At 43.7% G+C, this 22,530-nt stretch overlaps 1 protein-coding gene across 2 annotated transcripts in view; it reads left to right on the forward strand.

Annotated features, from left to right (window-relative positions):
- The first annotated feature begins 484 nt into the window (after positions 1–484).
- The window catches only part of ror2 (receptor tyrosine kinase-like orphan receptor 2), a 127,789-nt gene continuing 105,743 nt past the window's right edge, over positions 485–22,530 (forward strand). Inside the window, exon 1 of one of the 2 annotated variants that reach the window (XM_036976705.1) lies at positions 485–928. In XM_036976705.1, coding sequence (XP_036832600.1) covers positions 841–928 — 88 coding nt within the window. In that variant the 5' untranslated portion in view covers positions 485–840. The remainder of the gene's footprint in view (positions 929–22,530) is intronic. The other variant, XM_036976706.1, reaches the window with a different exon arrangement.

Here is a 22,530-nt window from a genome sequence, read left to right on the forward strand (position 1 = left end):
TTGGGGGGGGTGGGTCGTCAAACGGGTGGGGCTGGAGCAATGTAACCACTCATATTTATGTATCATTCAAGGACAGGACATCCATGATATCTAAATTATAGTTTTAACCATGTTGAGGCTATATAGTGCTTGTTTACGTTTGTAAACATTGGAGTAAAACAAGTTTATTTTGGGTTCTGATGGAAGACAACTGTTGAACCTAATTAAGTACATGAGGATTTATACTCTATATTCTTCAAGAATCAATCGGTATATAATTAATTTAAAAGTCCCAATATGTATGTAGTAATCGCATATTTCGGCTTTAAGGGTTAGTAAAATGATTGTAAGAATCATTAGTAAGTTCCTTATTGTAGATATCGACCAATGAGCAAATGATCCACAGAGCAGACCTCTCAGAAACAATGTTGCACGTCAAGGTCTTGAACGTATCACATATTTCGCCCGTAGATGGCGCTTCTCCCACAACACAAAGCGCCCCAAAGTTGCTTCACTCCTTGGGGGAGAGTTCCATGCTACGTCATGTGTGAAGAAAGCTGACGTTTTGAACTAGGATACTTCGGGCAACAGTTAAGGAAGGAATAGCGACTCTCGACGGTCTCCCTCTGAATGCACTGGATGAAATTCGCCGTTATTTTTTCAGAACAACTAGCTACTATAAACAGGAATTTCGTTTATTGCACACCGTAGTTTTTATCCCATTGAGTGCTACTTACTACTTCAATTTTTCCCCAGACGAATTCAATCTCCCAAGATAATAATTGAAATACCTGTAGTGCATATCGGATGAGACTTTCCTAGGTCAAGTTTCATAAAACTGCATGAGCACTTTGTGGAACCATGGCATGGATAAAGAGTGGTGTTTTGATCAAGCTCTTCAAAAGCTTCCTTATTGCGGTTGTGTTGGCTCCAAGTTTGAGATCCGCAGGTAAGTGCTCCTTGGAATTCGCAGTTATTTATAACTTCGTGTTATACGCTAGCACGTTTTATGTCAGTGAGTAATCTCAATTACTTTAATTTGCTTAGTTAAAAAACTCTTAAATAAGAAATGCCATCCGTTTCTGAAGTTTGAGCAATAGTTTACAGTAGGATAGCACAGTTTCACATACATAAATACGTTATTCTTATTCTGTGTTGCATCGCAGGGATAGGTTCTGAAAGAGTTTATTGGAATACTACAGTGGTTTCTTTTTCCTATGATTCCTGTCAGACCTTTTCCATTTATTTTCTTGTCTGTGGGACGTTTGGATTTGGTTCAACAAGCACGTCCATTGTTGTTGGGGCGGGATACATTCAGGTTGTGATGATCAGACCTCGGTCATTTTAAATCACCCCCTAGAAGTTCCTAGTGGACCAGGAGAGTGTGTTTTTCTCGTCCTAATTAGGCCCGTTTATTCAAGGAATAGAATAGAGTGGTGCACTGTATTGGACAAGTTCAAAATGTAGCCATCTTTGTCCTGTTTTTAATGTGTGTGATCTGAAATGTGGTTGGTCTACAGACCGAACTGAAGAGGCTGTTTTAGTGCCATGACACTAAAAGTGTCCATCGTATGATATTCAGTATCCATCTCATATAAAACCAAGGATTACTAGGCAGAGGCCACGGTTGGTGAAGGTGTTAATCAGTTGCCTATTTGAAAGTGATCTCTTGTCGTTGTCAGTCTTGCTAATTCATTTAGACCCTGGTGGGGGGGTGACAGATGTTGGGATTTCCTGTTTTCAGCTTGGGTCCCCAGGTCCTGCCATTTGGTATCAGGTCAAAGGGGGGTAGGACAGATATTTAGGATCATGTAGGCCTACCTTGTGTCTCCAGGTCCCCTCAAAGGACCTTCCAATAACATATACAATAACGTAATTGCCTACCTTAGTAGAATTACAGTGGTTCATGATTGGGGGAAAAGACTATATGCCTATATGATTGAAAGGAAAAAAATGGTTATGGAACTCCTATGGAATTGCTTTCAATTACAGCAGATTTTTTTAACGACAAAATCAAGCTAAAGGATTTGCTCTTTTCACCTGGTGGTGGTTAGTTCGTTTTTACAAATTCTGTCATTTATAGGCTACTGGTCACGCAGGCTTCTTTTTTTACTGGCTGGCGCAACGGTCTCTCATCCAGGGGTTTGGGTATAAATAGAATAAAAGTGCCTGTTGATGGGGCCAGGCACAGCTTGGCCTGGCCTGGGGAGGTATGTGAAGGGGGTGAGAGGGGGCAGGGGGTATCCACAGAAGGCTCACCTCTTGTGCTCCTTACTCACATCCCATCAAAAGGTGTTGGGGGATATTCAAACTGGCCATTGACATGCTAATAGTTTCACTTGCTAATAACCGGCCCTTGAACTTACAGGCCTATCGTCTTTACCATCGAACAAAGGAGCATTTCTTCTCTAAAGAGTAGTTGATTTTTAGAATGTGAATGTGTTGAGGCTGTCTTTTAGCCTTGAGTTGATGTCTGTACTCTTTAACTGGAATGATTATGCACACATTGTCTTTTAAATGTACCTTTTGTATGACTTTTCTTGAGAAAACATTGTTTACGTTAAAGGCTATATGGGTTTTATTTATTTAACCTTTATTTAACTAGGCAAGTCAGTTAAGAACAAATTCATATTTACAATGACGGCCTACACCAGCCAAACATTGGCAAAGCTGGGCCAATTGTGCGCCTTCCTATGGGACTCCCAATCACGGCCGGTTGTGATACAGCCTGGATTCGAACCAGGGTGTCGAGTGACGCCTCTAGCACTGAGATGCAGTGCCTTATACCGCTGCTCCACTCATTGTATGGGTGTCCTCCTTGTATGTTCAAGCCATGGCAATATCCAGGTATGCCAACTTGGTGATAACTGGTCCTATTTATTGACTTCTAAAACAACTTTGTGTTCATACATCTGATTTTTTTTTTTTTTCCTTCATCACAAGCAAAACCATAACATACATTTTCCAGTGTTTCTCCCTGCAGTGCCCAACCCTAATGCAGTTTAAAACTTGCAATAGTAACAGCAGGTCAAAATGATTGATGTCTGGCCCCTTTTTCAGTGTAGAGTAAACAGATCATGCTTGGTGTTGCAACGAGGTGCCCTCTAATTTAGTGATTTGAATTAGATTAAGAGCATAATAAACACATCTATCATGGTAGTGGATCACTTATGTGTTTGTAATACTAACCAATAGCTTTGCTACAATCACGACACACAACCAGTGACGCTATGAACAGAACTGCCTCACATGGTGCAATTTTATTGAGGGGAACTATTGAAAATAGTCGCAAGGCAGGGAACTGGCAGAAGAAGAGTTACAAACAGGGCAGGGGACTGGCAGAAGAAGAGTTACAAACAGGGCAGGGGACTGGCAGAAGAAGAGTTACAAACAGGGCAGGGGACTGGCAGAAGAAGAGTTACAAACAGGGCAGGGGACTGGCAGAAGAAGAGTTACAAACAGGGCAGGGGACTGGCAGAAGAAGAGTTACAAACAGGGCAGGGGACTGGCAGAAGAAGAGTTACAAACAGGGCAGGGGACTGGCAGAAGAAGAGTTACAAACAGGGCAGGGGACTGGCAGAAGAAGAGTTACAAACAGGGCAGGGGACTGGCAGAAGAAGAGTTACAAACAGGGCAGGGGACTGGCAGAAGAAGAGTTACAAACAGGGCAGGGGACTGGCAGAAGAAGAGTTACAAACAGGGCAGGGGACTGGCAGAAGAAGAGTTACAAACAGGGCAGGGGACTGGCAGAAGAAGAGTTACAAACAGGGCAGGGGACTGGCAGAAGAAGAGTTACAAACAGGGCAGGGGACTGGCAGAAGAAGAGTTACAAACAGGGCAGGGGACTGGCAGAAGAAGAGTTACAAACAGGGCAGGGGACTGGCAGAAGAAGAGTTACAAACAGGGCAGGGGACTGGCAGAAGAAGAGTTACAAACAGGGCAGGGGACTGGCAGAAGAAGAGTTACAAACAGGGCAGGGGACTGGCAGAATAAGAGTTACAAACAGGGCAGGGGACTGGCAGAAGAAGAGTTACAAACAGGGCAGGGGACTGGCAGAAGAAGAGTTACAAACAGGGCAGGGGACTGGCAGAAGAAGAGTTACAAACAGGGCAGGGGACTGGCAGAAGAAGAGTTACAAACAGGGCAGGGGACTGGCAGAAGAAGAGTTACAAACAGGGCAGGGGACTGGCAGAAGAAGAGTTACAAACAGGGCAGGGGACTGGCAGAAGAAGAGTTACAAACAGGGCAGGGGACTGGCAGAAGAAGAGTTACAAACAGGGCAGGGGACTGGCAGAAGAAGAGTTACAAACAGGGCAGGGGACTGGCAGAAGAAGAGTTACAAACAGGGCAGGGGACTGGCAGAATGAAGAGTTACAAACAGGGCAGGGGACTGGCAGAATGAAGAGTTACAAACAGGGCAGGGGACTGGCAGAAGAAGAGTTACAAACAGGGCAGGGGACTGGCAGAAGAAGAGTTACAAACAGGGCAGGGGACTGGCAGAAGAAGAGTTACAAACAGGGCAGGGGACTGGCAGAAGAAGAGTTACAAACAGGGCAGGGGACTGGCAGAAGAAGAGTTACAAACAGGGCAGGGGACTGGCAGAAGAAGAGTTACAAACAGGGCAGGGGACTGGCAGAAGAAGAGTTACAAACAGGGCAGGGGACTGGCAGAAGAAGAGTTACAAACAGGGCAGGGGACTGGCAGAAGAAGAGTTACAAACAGGGCAGGGGACTGGCAGAAGAAGAGTTACAAACAGGGCAGGGGACTGGCAGAAGAAGAGTTACAAACAGGGCAGGGGACTGGCAGAAGAAGAGTTACAAACAGGGCAGGGGACTGGCAGAAGAAGAGTTACAAACAGGGCTGGTTTCTCTTTTTTCTTTTCTTCTTTACTGCCTCCACTACCAACTCTCCCCAACACTCTCCCTTTCCTCCTTCGCTATCAACTCTCCCACCCCAACCCTCCCCTTTCCTCCTCTGCTATCAACACTCCCCCAACCCTTTCCTCCTCCGCTATCAACTCTCCCAACGCTCTCCCTTTCCTCCTCCGCTATCAACTCTCCCAACGCTCTCCCTTTCCTCCTTCGCTATCAACACTCCCCCAACCCTTTCCTCCTCCGCTATCAACACTCCCCCAACACTTTCTTCCTCCGCTATCAACACTCCCCCAACACTTTCCTCCTCCGCTATCAACACTCCCCCAACACTTTCCTCCTTCGCTATCAACACTCCCCCAACCCTTTCCTCCTCCGCTATCAACACTCCCCCAACACTTTCTTCCTCCGCTATCAACACTCCCCCAACCCTTTCCTCCTCCGCTATCAACACTCCCCCAACCCTTTCCTCCTCCGCTATCAACACTCCCCCAACCCTTTCCTCCTTTGCTATCAACACTCCCCCAACCCTTTCCTCCTTCGCTATCAACACTCCCCCAACCCTTTCCTCCTTCGCTATCAACACTCCCCCAACACTTTCCTCCTCCGCTATCAACACTCCCCCAACACTTTCCTCCTCCGCTATCAACACTCCCCCAACCCTTTCCTCCTCCTCCACTATCAACACTCCCCCAACCCTTTCCTCCTCCTCCGCTATCAACACTCCCCCCAACCCTTTCCTCCTCCGCTATCAACACTCCCCCAACCCTTTCCTCCTCCGCTATCAACTCTCCCCCAACCCTTTCCTCCTCCGCTATCAACACTCCCCCCAACCCTTTCCTCCTCCGCTATCAACTCTCCCCCAACCCTTTCCTCCTCCGCTATCAACACTCCCCCAACCCTTTCCTCCTCCGCTATCAACACTCCCCCAACCCTTTCCTCCTCCGCTATCAACACTCCCCCAACCCTTTCCTCCTTTGCTATCAACACTCCCCCAACCCTTTCCTCCTTCGCTATCAACACTCCCCCAACCCTTTCCTCCTTCGCTATCAACACTCCCCCAACCCTTTCCTCCTCCGCTATCAACACTCCCCCAACCCTTTCCTCCTCCGCTATCAACACTCCCCCAACCCTTTCCTCCTCCGCTATCAACACTCCCCCAACCCTTTCCTCCTCCGCTATCAACACTCCCCCAACCCTTTCCTCCTTCGCTATCAACACTCCCCCACCCCAACCCTCTCCCTTTCCTCCTCCGCTATCAACTCTCCCAACGCTCTCCCTTTCCTCCTTCGCTATCAACACTCCCCCAACCCTTTCCTCCTCCGCTATCAACACTCCCCCAACCCTCTCCTCCTCCGCTATCAACACTCCCCCAACCCTTTCCTCCTTCGCTATCAACACTCCCCCAACCCTTTCCTCCTTCGCTATCCACTCTCCAACCCCCACAACCCTCTTCCTTTCCTCCTATGCTATCCACTCTCCAACCCCCACAACCCTCTTCCTTTCCTCCTACGCGATCCACTCTCCAACCCCCACAACCCTCACCCTTTCCTCCTCTGCTATCAACTCTCCTCTCCCTTGCCTCCTCTGCTATCAACTCTTCCCCAACCCTCTCCCTTTCCTCTCCCGCAGCTGAGCTGTGAAGTAAGGCGAGAGGTAGTGGGACTGGACGTGGTAGAGAAGTTAGCCAGAGTTCAGCCAGCTAATCTAGTGTTAACTCAGGCCGCGGACGGAAATCTTCAAAGCTGCTCCCTGCTCCGGGTTCCCCCGCATCTCAACAACAGTTTTGATCCCCCCTCTTCATTTTTCATAATATTTGAGCCATGCCAATAACATAGCTTGCAAATGCAATTTTGGCAAGCTTACATCTGTTTGTCCTCTAATGCATTACAATTTGGCATAGTTAGGCATACCTCTGTAGGCTTGGCAGCTTTCCTGATTGGCATAGTCTAGATTTGGATATTTATATAAATGTTCATCTCACTCACGAACTCAACACATGAAGGGGGTTCATATCAATGTGCCCTCATGCCTATAAGGAGTAGTTCGTTGCCAGTGTGCAGAGAACAGTAATTGTCTCCTTTGTTCTGTAATTACCAGCTGGTGACAACTGAGAGAATAGAAACTGACATGGTAGTTGACGTGTTGATGTACACAGCACTCCCCTCTAGCAGAACAGGAGCGAGGAGGAGAGGCTAAGGTATGGTGTGTCACTACGACCGAGCAGCTATCACACGAAACCCATGTAGATGTGCACCAACGATGACATGCAATGTCAGCATAGAGAACACATTGTCAGAATGAAGGCCTCATTGTGCGTTCTCAGGTTGTGGTCAGTGGTTCCCTATATGCTCATCCCCCAATCCTCTCCCTTTCCTCCTCCGCTGTCAACTCTCCCCCAACCCTCTACCTTTCCTCCTCCGCTGTCAACTCTCCCCCAACCCTCTACCTTTCCTCCTCCGCTGTCAACTCTCCCCCAACCCTCTACCTTTCCTCCTCCGCTGTCAACTCTCCCCCAACCCTCTACCTTTCCTCCTCCGCTGTCAACTCTCCCCCAACCCTCTACCTTTCCTCCTCCGCTGTCAACTCTCCCCCAACCCTCTACCTTTCCTCCTCCGCTGTCAACTCTCCCCCAACCCTCTACCTTTCCTCCTCCGCTGTCAACTCTCCCCCAACCCTCTACCTTTCCTCCTTCGCTGTCAACTCTCCCCCAACCCTCTACCTTTCCTCCTCCGCTGTCAACTCTCCCCCAACCCTCTACCTTTCCTCCTCCGCTGTCAACTCTCCCCCAACCCTCTACCTTTCCTCCTCCGCTGTCAACTCTCCCCCAACCCTCTACCTTTCCTCCTCCGCTGTCAACTCTCCCCCAACCCTCTACCTTTCCTCCTCCGCTGTCAACTCTCCCCCAACCCTCTACCTTTCCTCCTCCACTGTCAACTCTCCCCCAACCCTCTACCTTTCCTCCTTCGCTGTCAACTCTCCCCCAACCCTCTACCTTTCCTCCTCCGCTGTCAACTCTCCCCCAACCCTCTACCTTTCCTCCTCCGCTGTCAACTCTCCCCCAACCCTCTACCTTTCCTCCTCCGCTGTCAACTCTCCCCCAACCCTCTACCTTTCCTCCTCCGCTATCAACTCAACCCTCTCCCAGTGGTTCCCTATATGCTTATCCCAAAGAATAAAAATCCAAACACAGAAACCTCAATGCTGATCATGCACGGAACTTTAACTGACTATTCTTAAAGAGTCTTAGAGTATTAGTGCTTTATTTAGGATCAGTTTTGCCTTTTTATATCATAATGAATAACATTTACATGGACCGGGAGACCTGATCCTAGATCAGCACTCCTAGTCTGAGACTCTTTTTATGAATACGCGCCCAGACGAAGCATCCCAGGTGGATTAATTACCCCGAGAAAGCCATGCTGGGTTGTCGAAACGCGACTTTTCTTAGGCATACCTGTAGTTGTGGGAGAAGAGCTCCATTTTTAATCAAGGGGGCCTTGGCTGGAAATGAGATCTCAGCATCACGTCATTAGATAATCTGACACATGTGGGGAGTGCTGAAAGATGCCAGGATGGAGGGAGAAGAGTGACACGGAAAACAAGAGGGCTGATCTGCCTCCTGCAAGAGCAGGTGGAGCTTTAAGTCATGCTATTAGAAGGCACATCTATAGGGTCCCAACCAGCCTTTCTTGCTAGGCTTCTAGTCATACTAGTGACTAGGAAAATATAGGAAGTCTAACCCTGTCTATTGTCCAACCCCTGAACACAGTTGCGTGTTGTCCATGATATTTTTATTTTAATCGGTTTGATATCAAATGGATTTAAAGGCATACTAGTCTAGTAGGTCCAGGATGACACCAGTATTGGGATACCGTTTAGTATCGTGGCAAAGAACAAAATGCAAAGTGGATTGAACTTCTTTAGGAAAATAGCCCTAATGTTGGAAACAAACATCTTTCTGTTCTCATCCAGAGTCACATTTGTGTATTTTCCAAGCTATAGCACACATTTTATACATACAGCAAGTTTTTAAAGGATCAAAGAGTTTAGTCTGATTTGTGTTTTTATTTTACATTGGGAAAAATATTGCGATACTGGTATTGTCACATCCCCACTAGTCTGTCATATTTTAGTAAAGTTTTCCCCTGGTGTAACTGACTTTTTTTTTTAATCAGAAAAAATATTCCATGCCCTCTGTGTAATTCCTGCATTCTAATCAATAAAAGAAAAATAGAACTCTCTCTCTCTAAAATATGTATTTATTTGCGTCAGTCATTTGTCTTCTCACACCTAAAATTTTACACAAGGTGCTCATTTTACTTGGTGTGATTGACAGCCATTACCCTTCTGTGCCAAGCTTGTTCTTGACATTTTGAGAGTTTTCCAAGCCATTCTGTTGGATGACTAACGTCCGTGGAATTTGTGCTGACTCTGAAACTTATGATTTTCTTCTGGCAGTTGGAGGGCCCTAATTCATCCACGCACCGCATTAAAGCCACATAGTAACATTTTCTTTGGGCCACCCAAAGCACAGCCCCGGAATAGTCGCTCAGAGCTGCGGTCACGGAGTAGAGAGGAAGCCTAAGAAAGGCTTGACACAAACCAACAGCAGTCCTATTGTATCATTCATTTCCCCCTTATTTCATAGAATAACATGAACAAACTGATACGTGTAACAAGACCATTACATGTTGTTGTTCTCAGCTTGGTTGTAGTTCTTTTGAACTTGGATCTCTTGGTCCCCATTTTGTTTGGAACCTTCAGACTTACACTCCGATTTAAGCTAAATCATTTTCTAAATTAGGTTAGGGCATCAGTAAACCAGAGAAGTAAAATAGTAGGCCATAAAAGAACACCAGAATCTGTGTACATTCACGTAATCTGGACAGCCCTATTTGGATAGTCCCCAACAGCTTCTCAGATGTTCAACAAACTATATGCATAGATTTATTGAAAGTCAACTGCTACTCCGCTGACATCCGTAACTGTTTATTGTCTTCGTCCGTCCTAGCTGTAAAAGTTGGCCTAGTTGTTGCGTGCTACAGATGGCTCTCAATACATGAAACGGACGGCATGTGTTTAGTTAGTTGAATAGTGAACACCAGGCCTCAATCATCTGTAAAGGAACATCTAAATTGTTACAGATTCTGTTGCACTGGTTTCAGTGAGATGAGGCGGAGGTAATGTAAACCGTACTGTTCTAGGGTCAGTTTACTCTTCATATCTTAAAAGGAATTCATATCTTAAAAGGAAATTCTGACCTCAGATCAGCTCTTAGGAGTAACTTGGTTCAAGATGGTTGAAAACCACACTAGGAGATCCAGTGATTTATAATGAGGGAAAAGGTCAGCGTCTAACCAAACTCAAAGATGAACATTGACTTTTCAGTGGAAAGGAATATTAATGCGGTGGCCTTCTGTTGGAAAATTGGATCTCTCCTCTGTCCCTGGTGCAACACTAATGTGAAGGTAATTCAAAATGTTTTGAGAGCGATTTATAATTTTTTTTCCCCCCATCCTCAATCTGGAATTTTGCATGAGGCATAGAAAGGTAAACACAGGTAAATTGAATGTTCTTAAATCGCTAAAAATCTGCTTTGCTGTACCAGTCTCCTCCAAGAACAGATCATATTTCATCAGTAGAAAACCATAAACCAAGGACGTGTCATTAATGCGGTTGCTTTAGCACCAACAGCTCAGCTTTGGTGCCTCTATGTATGTCTCTGCAGGGGTCTAGAACTCTTGGTTGTAATTTCAACATCGATATGAGTATTTTTGTGGAATTTCTCTCCTACCGTTTTAAGTGCTGTGTTTTTCTTGTATCTTTCAGTCAGATTTATGATGGCAAAAAACAGCACTGAAACCTAAATCGCAACTAATTTATTATGACTACTTTAGTACATTGTAGTCAGTGAAAATTACCTTGAGTTTCTCCTCCAAATGAAACTATACCTTCTTGGACCTAGCTCCTATTCAACAGAAAGCCAGGCTAGCCAATGACTGAAAAAGCTTGCACTCTTAAAGATAATGACTTTTGTCTGTGACCCGCAGTGCTCTTTATTTATTTGGCTGGAACATTCATTTGACTTCGTTGATTGGGCAAAATGATCTTGATTGCATGTAAAACAGAGCCGTGTCTATTTACCCATAATGTGAACACATCCAACTAATTGCCTTCGGTGCTACAGTGAAGGAGAACCACTCCTGCTGAGAAGAACCACAAGAAAACCAGCAGTGCCTCCCCTTTAGTACAGCTCAGGGTGTTTTGTGGAGGAAATTGCTCATTCCATAGCTAGTATACTTTTAATGATGTTAGAAGTGACTGTATTTACTACAATACACTGCATTCAAAATGGCTAATCAGAAAGTCTAGAAGATTGTCATAACCTCCTAGGTTTGGTTCTTTCTCCTCTGCCTCTCTGTCTCTGTGTCTGTGTCTGTTTTGATTGTAAAAGGGATCATAGGACGCTGTCAGATGATAGTTACAGGGAGTAAAAGATGGTCAAAGCCAGGGGTGTGTACAAAGAGGATGGGCGTAACTTGAATATAAAGATAAGGACGGATGTCGGTAAGGAAAATGACTTCAAATGATATTTAACAAGGGAGGGAAATATTCTCCTAGATGAAATTAGAACATTTAGAAAATGTTCTAAATTGTCAGAATTTTTTTTATTTTACCTTTATTTAACTAGGCAAGTCAGTTAAGAATTTGTTCTTATTTTCAATGACGGCCTGGGTTAACTGCCTGTTCAGGGGCAGAACGACAGATTTGTACCTTGTCAGCTCGGGGGTTTGAACTTGCAACCTTCCGGTTACTAGTCCAACGCTCTAACCACAAGGCTACCCTGCCGCCCCGATTAGGGTTGTCCCAATGTTTTAGTCCCTAGCCCATTTCTCCATCAGTTTTGGGCTTGTAGGAAAAGTCTTCATATGAGAATTTCATAGGGATAGCTGTCTCAGAGAGAGGCCACTTGGACTGTTCAAGGAGAGTTGTGTTGAAGCTATAGGTTTATAAGAGAAGGACAAACTGAATTGCTTTCATGGAGGACTGGCTTGAATTGTGAGGATGATCACACAATTTATTTTCATCATGAGCAAAAATCGATTTGATTTCCCTTTCCGAAGTTGCAGAGGAAATGTTGTGATCTATTTAATAAACACAAGAGACCAGCAAAATGGATAAAATAGTGTGACGGTATAGTAGGAACAACGGCCAAAACCTAGTCACATCGTATTATCACACTACTTTATGGGAAATTAATTCAAGCAACTTCAATTACTAATTTCACAGAGCAAGTGAAAAACAACCAGATTCACAGGGAATACATGACATATTATGGAGAAGCAATTCTCTAAGACACTGCTTCGTACTACTTGTCAAACAGAGAGAACTAATTCTGTATAATAGTTGTTGGCGTGGGGGTCCATGGGGGGCTCTTGACAAAAAAAATGGGGGGTTCCCTTATGTCTTACTCATTGGTAGGAGGAAGTTTGGTCCAAATCGTTTGTTGGGGACTATATGTATTGAATATGATCTGAATCCTATACATTTTAAATGGCCAATTTGAGTGCAAAAAATTAGCTTAATTTCTCAGATAACATTATTTTGTTGACATATAATTTTTTTCAGGAATGATAATCGGTCCTGTTTTGTTTCTGTAGTAGTTACTATCTGAGATGGTGGGTGTCAAACCTCTTTCTGGTGCTTTTTGAGGTGGAACGACCCTGTAGTTCAGGGCTGTTGAACTCTTTCCATGGAGGGCCTAGTGTCTGCATTTTGGGGTATTCCTTTCTATTAAGACCAAGACAACCAGATGAGGAGAGTTCCTTACTAATTAGTGACCGTAATTCATCAATCAAGTACAAGGGAGGAACGAAAAACCCGCAGCTACTTGGCCCTCCGTGGAATAACTTTTGACATGTGCTGTAGCTAGTTGGGTAATGAAGGTGTGGCTTCCATTATTGTCTGTCACATACCTGACCAGCTGAATCCAAAGGGGTTTTTACCATCCACCACCCCAGCACCAGGTGTTCCCAAGAGCCCAGTATTTCATCCACTGGTACTCCAGCTCTGTAATAAACATGAAAGCCGGGACAAGAGGAAGGACACTTAAAATGCAGGAATGTAATAAAAGAATGTGAGGTGATAACGGTGGCGTGAGAGATGGGGATGGTTTATTTGAGGTCCTCACTTGGCGTGAGGAGTTTCCCTGACTCAACCAGCAGTGTTTGGTTCAGATTCCCAGTTGAGAAGTTTAGAAGATGTCGTCCCCCCAACCCCCTCGTAGTTTTCAGTAATGTTTTTCTTTGAATTTAGACAGGCTGGCTTTCTGGGGTGTTGCATCAGAGATATTTTGAGAGTTAACACGGGGCAAGGAAGGAGTTTTGAGCTTGTAGTTAATTTTGGCCTCGTAACGATGGCAAGTAGACCCTCGTTGTCCTGCCCTAATGTTTTTTGACAGTGTTTGGAAAAAATGGATGCGCTCTCCTGTTGACTCCTGAATGGAGTGTGTTGAGGATTTCCCTGAACTGTGGTGTCGTGCCATATTAGTGGTTGTGACCATCAGTGAGACAAAGGGAGAATGTGAACTTCATCAGGCTGATTAAGTTAAGTTCAAGAGGTGAAGGAGCATTTTATTACACATGGCTTTTGTTGTTCAGTGTTGATTTGATTTTCCACAGATATGAATGACTATTTTTATTTAGGACATTAGCTCAAATGTCATAGTTATTTTTGCATTCGTTTATTCTCCAAATGACATATAGAACTTAAATATAATTTGATGAAACTCCTCAAAACTGTTTCTTCAGGTAATTGCGTTTGCTCTGACTCTGATTTCAGTGAACCCTGAATATTTGACAGTAAGTTTCTTAATATGTCCTAATCAGTTTTCATACGACACAAGTATTTTCACTTCGCATGTGATATGAATGAGTGTTACAGCTTATTTATTTTTTCTAAATAATTTTCACATGTGCCTGCCTGGCAAATGTCTGTTTAGATTGCAAGCTGTTTGGGCCCGTAATAAACCATTAGGCCGTGTTCTCCGATCTGTTCCTAATCTACCTCGTAAACAGTCACAGGACGTTGTCTCATGTTTGATAGCACATACTTCCCCAACTGTGTAACCTTGTTTAAAGTCGACTGCTATTTTTTTTGTGTGTGTGTGTTTCTGTATATTTCTCTCTCCAGCCCGGGGCTCTTGTCTTGGCTTCCTCCCCTAACTTAATTAAAACAAATGGGCCTCGTTCCAAACACGTGTACTTCTCCACTACCTCCTTTTGATCCTGACATTCTCCGCAGTGAAGTCAATAAAGTGTAGTGACCAAAAAAATGCAAATAAAATGATTGAACGGCACCAACATCCCAACCAGGAAGAACCTTCAACATTTGTCAACAATTGGCAGTGATGTTTCAAACCCTTGTGTAGCCTAAGCACTAGCATACACACAACCAGTGAAAAAGCACGATAGCTCGAATGTTTTAAACAACCCCAAATGAGAACATATCATTCTCCTTCCAAGTGGATCGACCCTGTCCAATTTTTTTTCCAAGTGCTTTGTTTTCCTTTCACAGAAGAGTTAAAAAACAGTCTCCCGCGAACGTGCGGAAATGACATGTGCGTAGTGGGGGGTTTAACAAGCCCCTTAGATAAAGTCTGTCCCTCCTCACACAGATGCTTTGTTAATCATAGCTTGGTGATGGAGGGCGCCTGGGAAGGAATGGGGGAGACATTTCCCCCGCAAGCCCAAATGCATTCACTTACAAAGCTTTGTGCTTAATGAAATATGCCCTTTTGCAATGAGAGCGTTATTCACTACCGGAAAGATGTACTCAAGGTAATGTCTGCATACTCTAGCTGTCAGGATAAAGGAAACGAGACCGACGGAAAACAGTAGATGACACTCTGCATGCCATGTTCACTAACTTTTTGTCCAAATCCAATGTCCTTCATCGGAACACAGAACACAGGTGACAATACTCTGTTTAGCACTGCGCTAACTTTATCTCGGAGCCAGTAAAAATGTAAATGCAACATGCCATGAGGAGATGGTTCCCCTTCACAGCTTTCATTCCTCACCTCGTTTATTATCTTTGTCTTTTTAGGCCTCCAAATGGCCAAGGCTTCAAAGGGCAGTGCCTCCATTTTACGAGACGACCATTGTTGTTTTAACCCAGCCACTGGGATGAAGTTACCGTGCGTAAGTTACCTTGACGATGAGGGCGAGCTCTGTCGCTGGTGGGGGAGATAGCATCTGAATCGGTAATATGGGGGGAGAATTCCATTTGAACGCAGACAAGCGATACAATCTCGCTGCAAATGTAAAAACTACAGAGACACACAGCCAGTGTGTTAGCAACACTGTAAACGTGCTGCTCTATTCCCATTGACGGGATGTTTATCACAATGTGGAAGAGCTTTCTCCTAATGTCTGTTGTCTGAACTGAAGTGAAATAGAGCTACTAGCCAAGGTCAGCACAGTGAATGATTTAACTGGCTTGATTGATGATTGATTTGGTTTTCCTTACTCAGAAATGATGATGGGAAATGCAGGAAGGAGATGTAATTAAAACACAGCATGGCTTCATACACCAGAACAGGAGCCAATTAGAAGAGCCCATACTGTATAACAAAGCCATGTTCAAGAAACCATCTTGGACTTTTATAACGCATTTTCTGCAACAACCAATAATGCCTGTTGATGCTTTTATGTTTGGTGCATATGCTTCTAATTACAGACCTCCACCATCACTCGTTTCTGACGTTATGAGCTGGGAGGAGGGGCCTGTGGGGTTCTGATGTCATGTTCACCAGCCAGGGAAAAAAACTATCTCCACAAATTCCTTCCAAATTCCCACAGTGAAATTTCAACTTTCAACCTGTGCTCACCAGTAAGTGGTTTGATGACTCGATCGTCGTTGGGTGTTTGTATTGCCCCTGCTGCCTAAAAGCGAAGTTTCCACTGGTGGTCTCCGATTTAGATTGCATTAGAAAACTTAGCAGCGTACAATTACCCAGAGTTCCTCTCTCCGCTCCCTAATTAATCAGAGACAGATGACAAGGATCATGTTTTCTGAGAGCTTGGTTGTCGTCCAATGGGGTTGCAGATGTGTGTGACATCGTTCAAAAACGACATGTTTTTATATCATTTCGATGTTTGGAGTGTGGCTCGCTTTCCTCTTGTTCTGTTTAAGTTACTCTTAGCCGGCAGGAGCTGTGTATGTAAGTGTTTGTTTCAGTATTAACGTCTTAGTAATGCAAACACAACGACCCCTCAGGGCGAGAAGCAGCGACTCAACTGTTGATTTTACTTTTCTGACTCTGTGTTTTATTTTAATCACATCATCTGGTTGTTAAGAGGTTTCCAAAGGATTTAAAGCATCCAGTAGCAAGTCAGCCTGTGCAGGGTCGCCAGAAAACACTAACATCCGGTTTTCAGGGATACAGTATTTTCAACCTAACAAGGGAACTCCACTCTGGTGTGTTTTTACACCTGCTACATTAGGTTAGTAGACAGTAAAAGCAGTAAAAAGCATGTATGGGATGCTATTCTTTTTTAGATGGCGGTAATTGGCCAGCCAAATGACCATGGTCACCGTAATAACTGTTCGCTCTGCTCCTGACTGCATGCGCTGCCATAGAAATAGAACGAATAGAACAGGAATCCCCGTTCAAGTCAATGATGGCATAATGGGTGGACGAGTGTACCAATCAGAGCAAAGCAAGATGTAAAATATGTGCTGTGATTAGTTGATTCAACCCTACTGACATTGCAAAAAAATGCATTCTGTTGCATGAGCCAGTTAACATAATGTGAATAAACATTCTACATTACCATGGAAATTATTGCATTACAATATCAGGCAGCCATTGAGAGTTCGCCAGTCAAAATGCCAGGGTTAGAGGTTCCAAGCCTGGTCTACTCATTCTGTGTGTGCTGCTGCTGCATTGTGGGTGGTGTTGCCTAGGAAACCGACGACTCTTTTTGTTTGTTTCAGCAAGGAGAGCAACAGTTTCATCACGTTGGTAAAAGTACATTTTTGGCCCATAGTGCACAGCCTAAGAAAAGAACTAGAAGAATACATTTCCTGAAGAAAATGTGGTGTGCTTGTTTTCAAAGCATTTATGGTTTTAAGTTTTGAAAACGTTAATGTTTGTAGCTGAAATTGATAAGAGCGGTAGCATATAACATGTGTTCTTATTTTACCCCCCTTTTCTCCCCAATTTCGATCTTGTCTCATCGCTGCAACTTCCCAATAGGCTCGGGGGGCGATGGTTGAGTCATGCGTCCTCTGAAACTTGACCCGCCAAACCGCGCTTCTTAACACCAGCCCGCTTACCACTTAACCCAGAAGCCAGCGCACCAATGTGTCGGAGGAAACACTGTTCAACTGACAACCGAGGACAGCCTGCAGGCGTCCGGCTCGCCACGCCACCTGGTATCTCTAGATTGCGATGAGCCAAGTAAAGCTCCACCGGCCAAACCCTCCCCTAACCCGGACGATGCTGGGCCAATTGTGCGCTGCCCTATGGGACTCCCGATCACAGCTGTTTGTGATACAGCCCAGGATCAAACCTGGGTCTGTAGTGACGCTTGTTGTGATGCTGTGCCTTAGACCGCTGCACCACTTGAGGCCCTACCACTGTGTGCTTATTTGTTGTATTGAATCCATTAAGTTTTATGCTAATTACCACAGGTTTGGTCTCTAGCTTGAATGGTTCAAAAGTTACTGTTGGCAAGCTAATTTATGCAAATTTCTGTTGTTATAGTTGATAATGATTTTTAAGAATTTGAATTTAGGATAGCCTAAATGTTTTAATGTTGGTTTTGTAGCTTAATTGGCCAATGAGCATGAGCATTTTGAATAGCTACCCCTGTATTCAAACCCATGTTAATTTGTGCTAATTTAAAGGGTTTTTGTTCAAAAAGTATACATGTTATCAACATTTGGAATGCAAGCAATCTAAGGGGTCAGTCTGAACATTTCGATGTTGGTTTGCAGTTGATAGCTTAATCGGCGAAAGAGGAGATTTAATTTGTTTTAAAAAATGTAAGTCTATGGACCTTTTTAATTGCCACTGAAATGCATTGGGAGCTCATTTAAATATTGTTGTAGTTCAAAAATTATAAATGCTATTATAAATGCTATGACTTTCAACCTTCGTCTCTCCCGAGCCAGTACGGGAGTTGTAGCGATGAGACAAGATAGTAGCTACTAAACAATTGGAAAGGACGAAAAAGGGGTGAAATTCAAAACAAAAACAAAAAAAGAATGTCATGACAGGCCTGATGGAAACAGAACATTGTTACGTAAGCTTTACAAATCGGAAAACAAAATACGCTAGACAAGATGGGATCTTTTTGTGTCTGTAATATGAATAATGCGAGAAACATCAGTGGAAATGCTTTTATGCGTAAATATCGATATAATAACCATCATATGGAAGTAAACTTGGAGTCACGCGATGACATGTTGTGCGGTCCTCCCACTTCGACTCGTCAGGAAACCACAGATCAAATAAATGATGATGAACTTCACAGGGCGGTGAAAGTCCAAGGTGATGAGCCTGATGCTCCTTTCCAATAAATATCCAGGGTCTAATTCTGGTGACATGATCTTCGATGCTTGGCTGCAGTTTGACAAATCTTTTATCTTTTGGCCATAATAATTTCATCATGTAGGCCACACATGCACTCAAGCCAACCGTGTGCAGGTAGCCTACATTACTGTATCTGCTGTATCTGTATCTGTTGGCTAGAGTGCACGTGCCAATACCATAGTGGGCACACTAACTATATAATGCAATGATTATTTGTGAGAACCATCAGTGTTAAAATGCGATGGAAACCCATTTATCTTGTATTTTTTCTATCCCGTACATGTGAATTTAAACGCAAAAGTAATTGTTTTGTGCCCTACGTCATCAGCCTTTTATCGGCAACAAGTACATTTGATGGAAACATCTCTGGTGGGAAGAAGTGTGTACTTTATGCAGATTTTATCATATTTGCATGAAAATCTGTCACCAATTGGCTGGAACAACCTAGAAGAAAAAGAAACGCACACCTATTTAGGCGAGGTGCTGGCTAGCGGAGTAGAAAACTTGAAAATATAAAAGAGAGCTGCACAATTGGTTGGAAACCTAGCTAGTGATGGATACCTAGCTAGATGATGGAAACCTAGCTAGATGATGGATACCTAGCTAGATGATGGATACCTAGCTAGTGATGGATACCTAGCTAGTGATGGATACCTAGCTAGATGATGGAAACCTAGCTAATGATGGATACCTAGCTAGTGATGGATACCTAGCTAGATGATGGAAACCTAGCTAGATGATGGATACCTAGCTAGATGATGGATACCTAGCTAGATGATGGAAACCTAGCTAATGATGGATACCTAGCTAATGATGGATACCTAGCTAGATGATGGATACCTAGTTAGATGATGGAAACCTAGCTAGTGATGGAAACCTAGCTAGATGATGGATACCTAGCTAGATGATGGAAACCTAGCTAGATGATGGATACCTAGCTAGATGATGGATACCTAGCTAGATGATGGATACCTAGCTAGATGATGGATACCTAGCTAGATGATGGAAACCTAGCTAATGATGGATACCTAGCTAATGATGGATACCTAGCTAGATGATGGATACCTAGTTAGATGATGGATACCTAGTTAGATGATGGAAACCTAGCTAGTGATGGAAACCTAGCTAGATGATGGATACCTAGCTAGATGATGGAAACCTAGCTAGATGATGGATACCTAGCTAGATGATGGATACCTAGCTAGATGATGGATACCTAGCTAGATGATGGATACCTAGCTAGATGATGGATACCTAGCTAGATGATGGATACCTAGCTAGATGATGGAAACCTAGCTAGATGATGGATACCTAGCTAGTGATGGAAACCTAGCTAGATGATGGATACCTAGCTAGATGATGGATACCTAGCTAGATGATGGATACCTAGCTAGATGATGGATACCTAGCTAGATGATGGAAACCTAGCTAATGATGGATACCTAGCTAGATGATGGAAACCTAGCTAGTGATGGATACCTAGCTAGATGATGGATACCTAGCTAGATGATGGATACCTAGCTAGATGATGGATACCTAGCTAGATGATGGATACCTAGCTAGATGATGGATACCTAGCTAGATGATGGATACCTAGCTAGATGATGGATACCTAGCTAGATGATGGAAACCTAGCTAGATGATGGAAACCTAGCTAGATGATGGAAACCTAGCTAGATGATGGATACCTAGCTAGATGATGGATACCTAGCTAGATGATAGATGCCTAGCTAGATGATGGAAACCTAGCTAGATGATGGAAACCTAGCTAGATGATGGAAACCTAGCTAGATGATGGATACCTAGCTAGATGATGGAAACCTAGCTAGATGATGGAAACCTAGCTAGATGATGGATACCTAGCTAGATGATGGATACCTAGCTAGATGATGGATACCTAGCTAGATGATGGAAACCTAGCTAGATGATGGAAACCTAGCTAGATGATGGAAACCTAGCTAGATGATGGAAACCTAGCTAGATGATGGAAACCTAGCTAGATGATGGATACCTAGCTAGATGATGGATACCTAGCTAGATGATGGATACCTAACTAGATGATGGAAACCTAGCTAGATGATGGATACCTAGCTAGATGATGGATACCTAGCTAGATGATGGAAACCTAGCTAGATGATGGATACCTAGCTAGATGATGGATACCTAGCTAGATGATGGATACCTAGCTAGATGATGGATACCTAGCTAGATGATGGAAACCTAGCTAGATGATGGATACCTAGTTAGATGATGGATACCTAGCTAGATGATGGAAACCTAGCTAGATGATGGAAACCTAGCTAGATGATGGATACCTAGCTAGATGATGGATACCTAGCTAGATGATGGATACCTAGCTAGATGATGGAAACCTAGCTAGATGATGGAAACCTAGCTAGATGATGGATACCTAGTTAGATGATGGATACCTAGCTAGATGATGGATACCTAGCTAGATGATGGATACCTAGCTAGATGATGGAAACCTAGCTAGATGATGGATACCTAGCTAGATGATGGATACCTAGCTAGATGATGGAAACCTAGCTAGATGATGGAAACCTAGCTAGATGATGGAAACCTAGCTAGATGATGGATACCTAGCTAGATGATGGATACCTAGCTAGATGATGGATACCTAGTTAGATGACGGATACCTAGCTAGATGACGGATACCTAGCTTATGAAAGAAATCTAGTCATGCTTTGCCTTCAGCAAACACCCCTAATTATGGTTATCTCTTGGTAGGATAAACACGTTTGTAGAATGAGAGTTCTCCTTTCCATGAATGACCGCGCTTGTGAAAATAGAGCATAGCTATAACTAGTCCTATAACCCTGAGTCGCCCCTGAACCAGACAGCTACTGATTCTGACATTCTAAACTATTTTATAGGACGTTGTATCATTATATCACACTTTTGTTTGCAGATTAGATTTTAAGATCACAATGTCTTGTATTATTGTCCACAGAAGAAGAGGTGTAGCGGAGAGCGATGACAGGCTTGAACTATTAAGGAGGCAAAAGCAAGGGGACATGCAGTACTACACGTCTGTATCCCAGCATTGAGGCTGGAGTTTAATGGACCAGTACACTTCTGTCCTCAGCCCAGGGCCTGTAAGCCATGTCAACAGAGACCCACAACAAATGACAGAACAATGGCATGTTTGCCTGGTTATTCAGACTCCTTGCTCCGGGCCAAACACTACACCACGTCCACAGACGTTAGTTTCTTCTCCTCAATGAGTCTGGATCTGAGTACCTCTCCGACCCTTCACCGAATACCAACGCATTCGGGGCCGTCTGATTGGTCCAAAAAAACAATTGGTTGGGGCGGAGCCAGAACACACGTGGGTAAAGCAGTAATTAGAACATTCATCATTGACTTTTGATTGGTTAGAGACGGTCCAATTGCTGATTTACTTTGTTTTTTAAAACGCGCTCCTCGTCACCACAAATGACTTCAATGACGGTCTCAGACTAAAGTATGTAGCGAATGACAGAGCAGTGGAAGAATTGAGTTTGAGTGGTCAGGCTAATGGTATGTGACATGCACACACAGATGTAGGCGAACACTCAACAGACTGTAAAACCCAAGATGGGGATGTGAGTAGTGTATCTGTGATTAACATAGATAAAGTAGTTCTATTTATGTGCTGTTGAAGAGCCTGGTCATTGAGCTGTCTGATCCAGTTGAAGAGCCTCTTCATTGTGCTTCTCTTATCAGTCTCATGATGGCAGAAATTAGATGAAACCATACTTGGTATAATCTGCTTCATATGAAATGGTCAAATATGATATTACTACTATATTTCAAGATGCCACATGTTGAACTAGCTGCATAAATATCCACCATGTGCAGGAACATTTCCCTCCTTTTAGACCTTCCCATTACACTTTTATATTGTAGGATTTGAAACATGACTAAGATCTTAAACATTTCACTTCATTAATTCCTCTTTCCACAACATATAGGCTACATTCCAGCTTGATTTTTTTGCACCTAAAGCCACAAGCTCTTGTATTCTTTATCCACCTGTCCAAATCGCTTATACGCCAAATACCTCCAATGTGT

This window comes from Oncorhynchus mykiss, chromosome 5 (assembly GCF_013265735.2).
Source record: "Oncorhynchus mykiss isolate Arlee chromosome 5, USDA_OmykA_1.1, whole genome shotgun sequence".
In the NCBI taxonomy this organism is placed as follows: domain Eukaryota; kingdom Metazoa; phylum Chordata; class Actinopteri; order Salmoniformes; family Salmonidae; genus Oncorhynchus; species Oncorhynchus mykiss.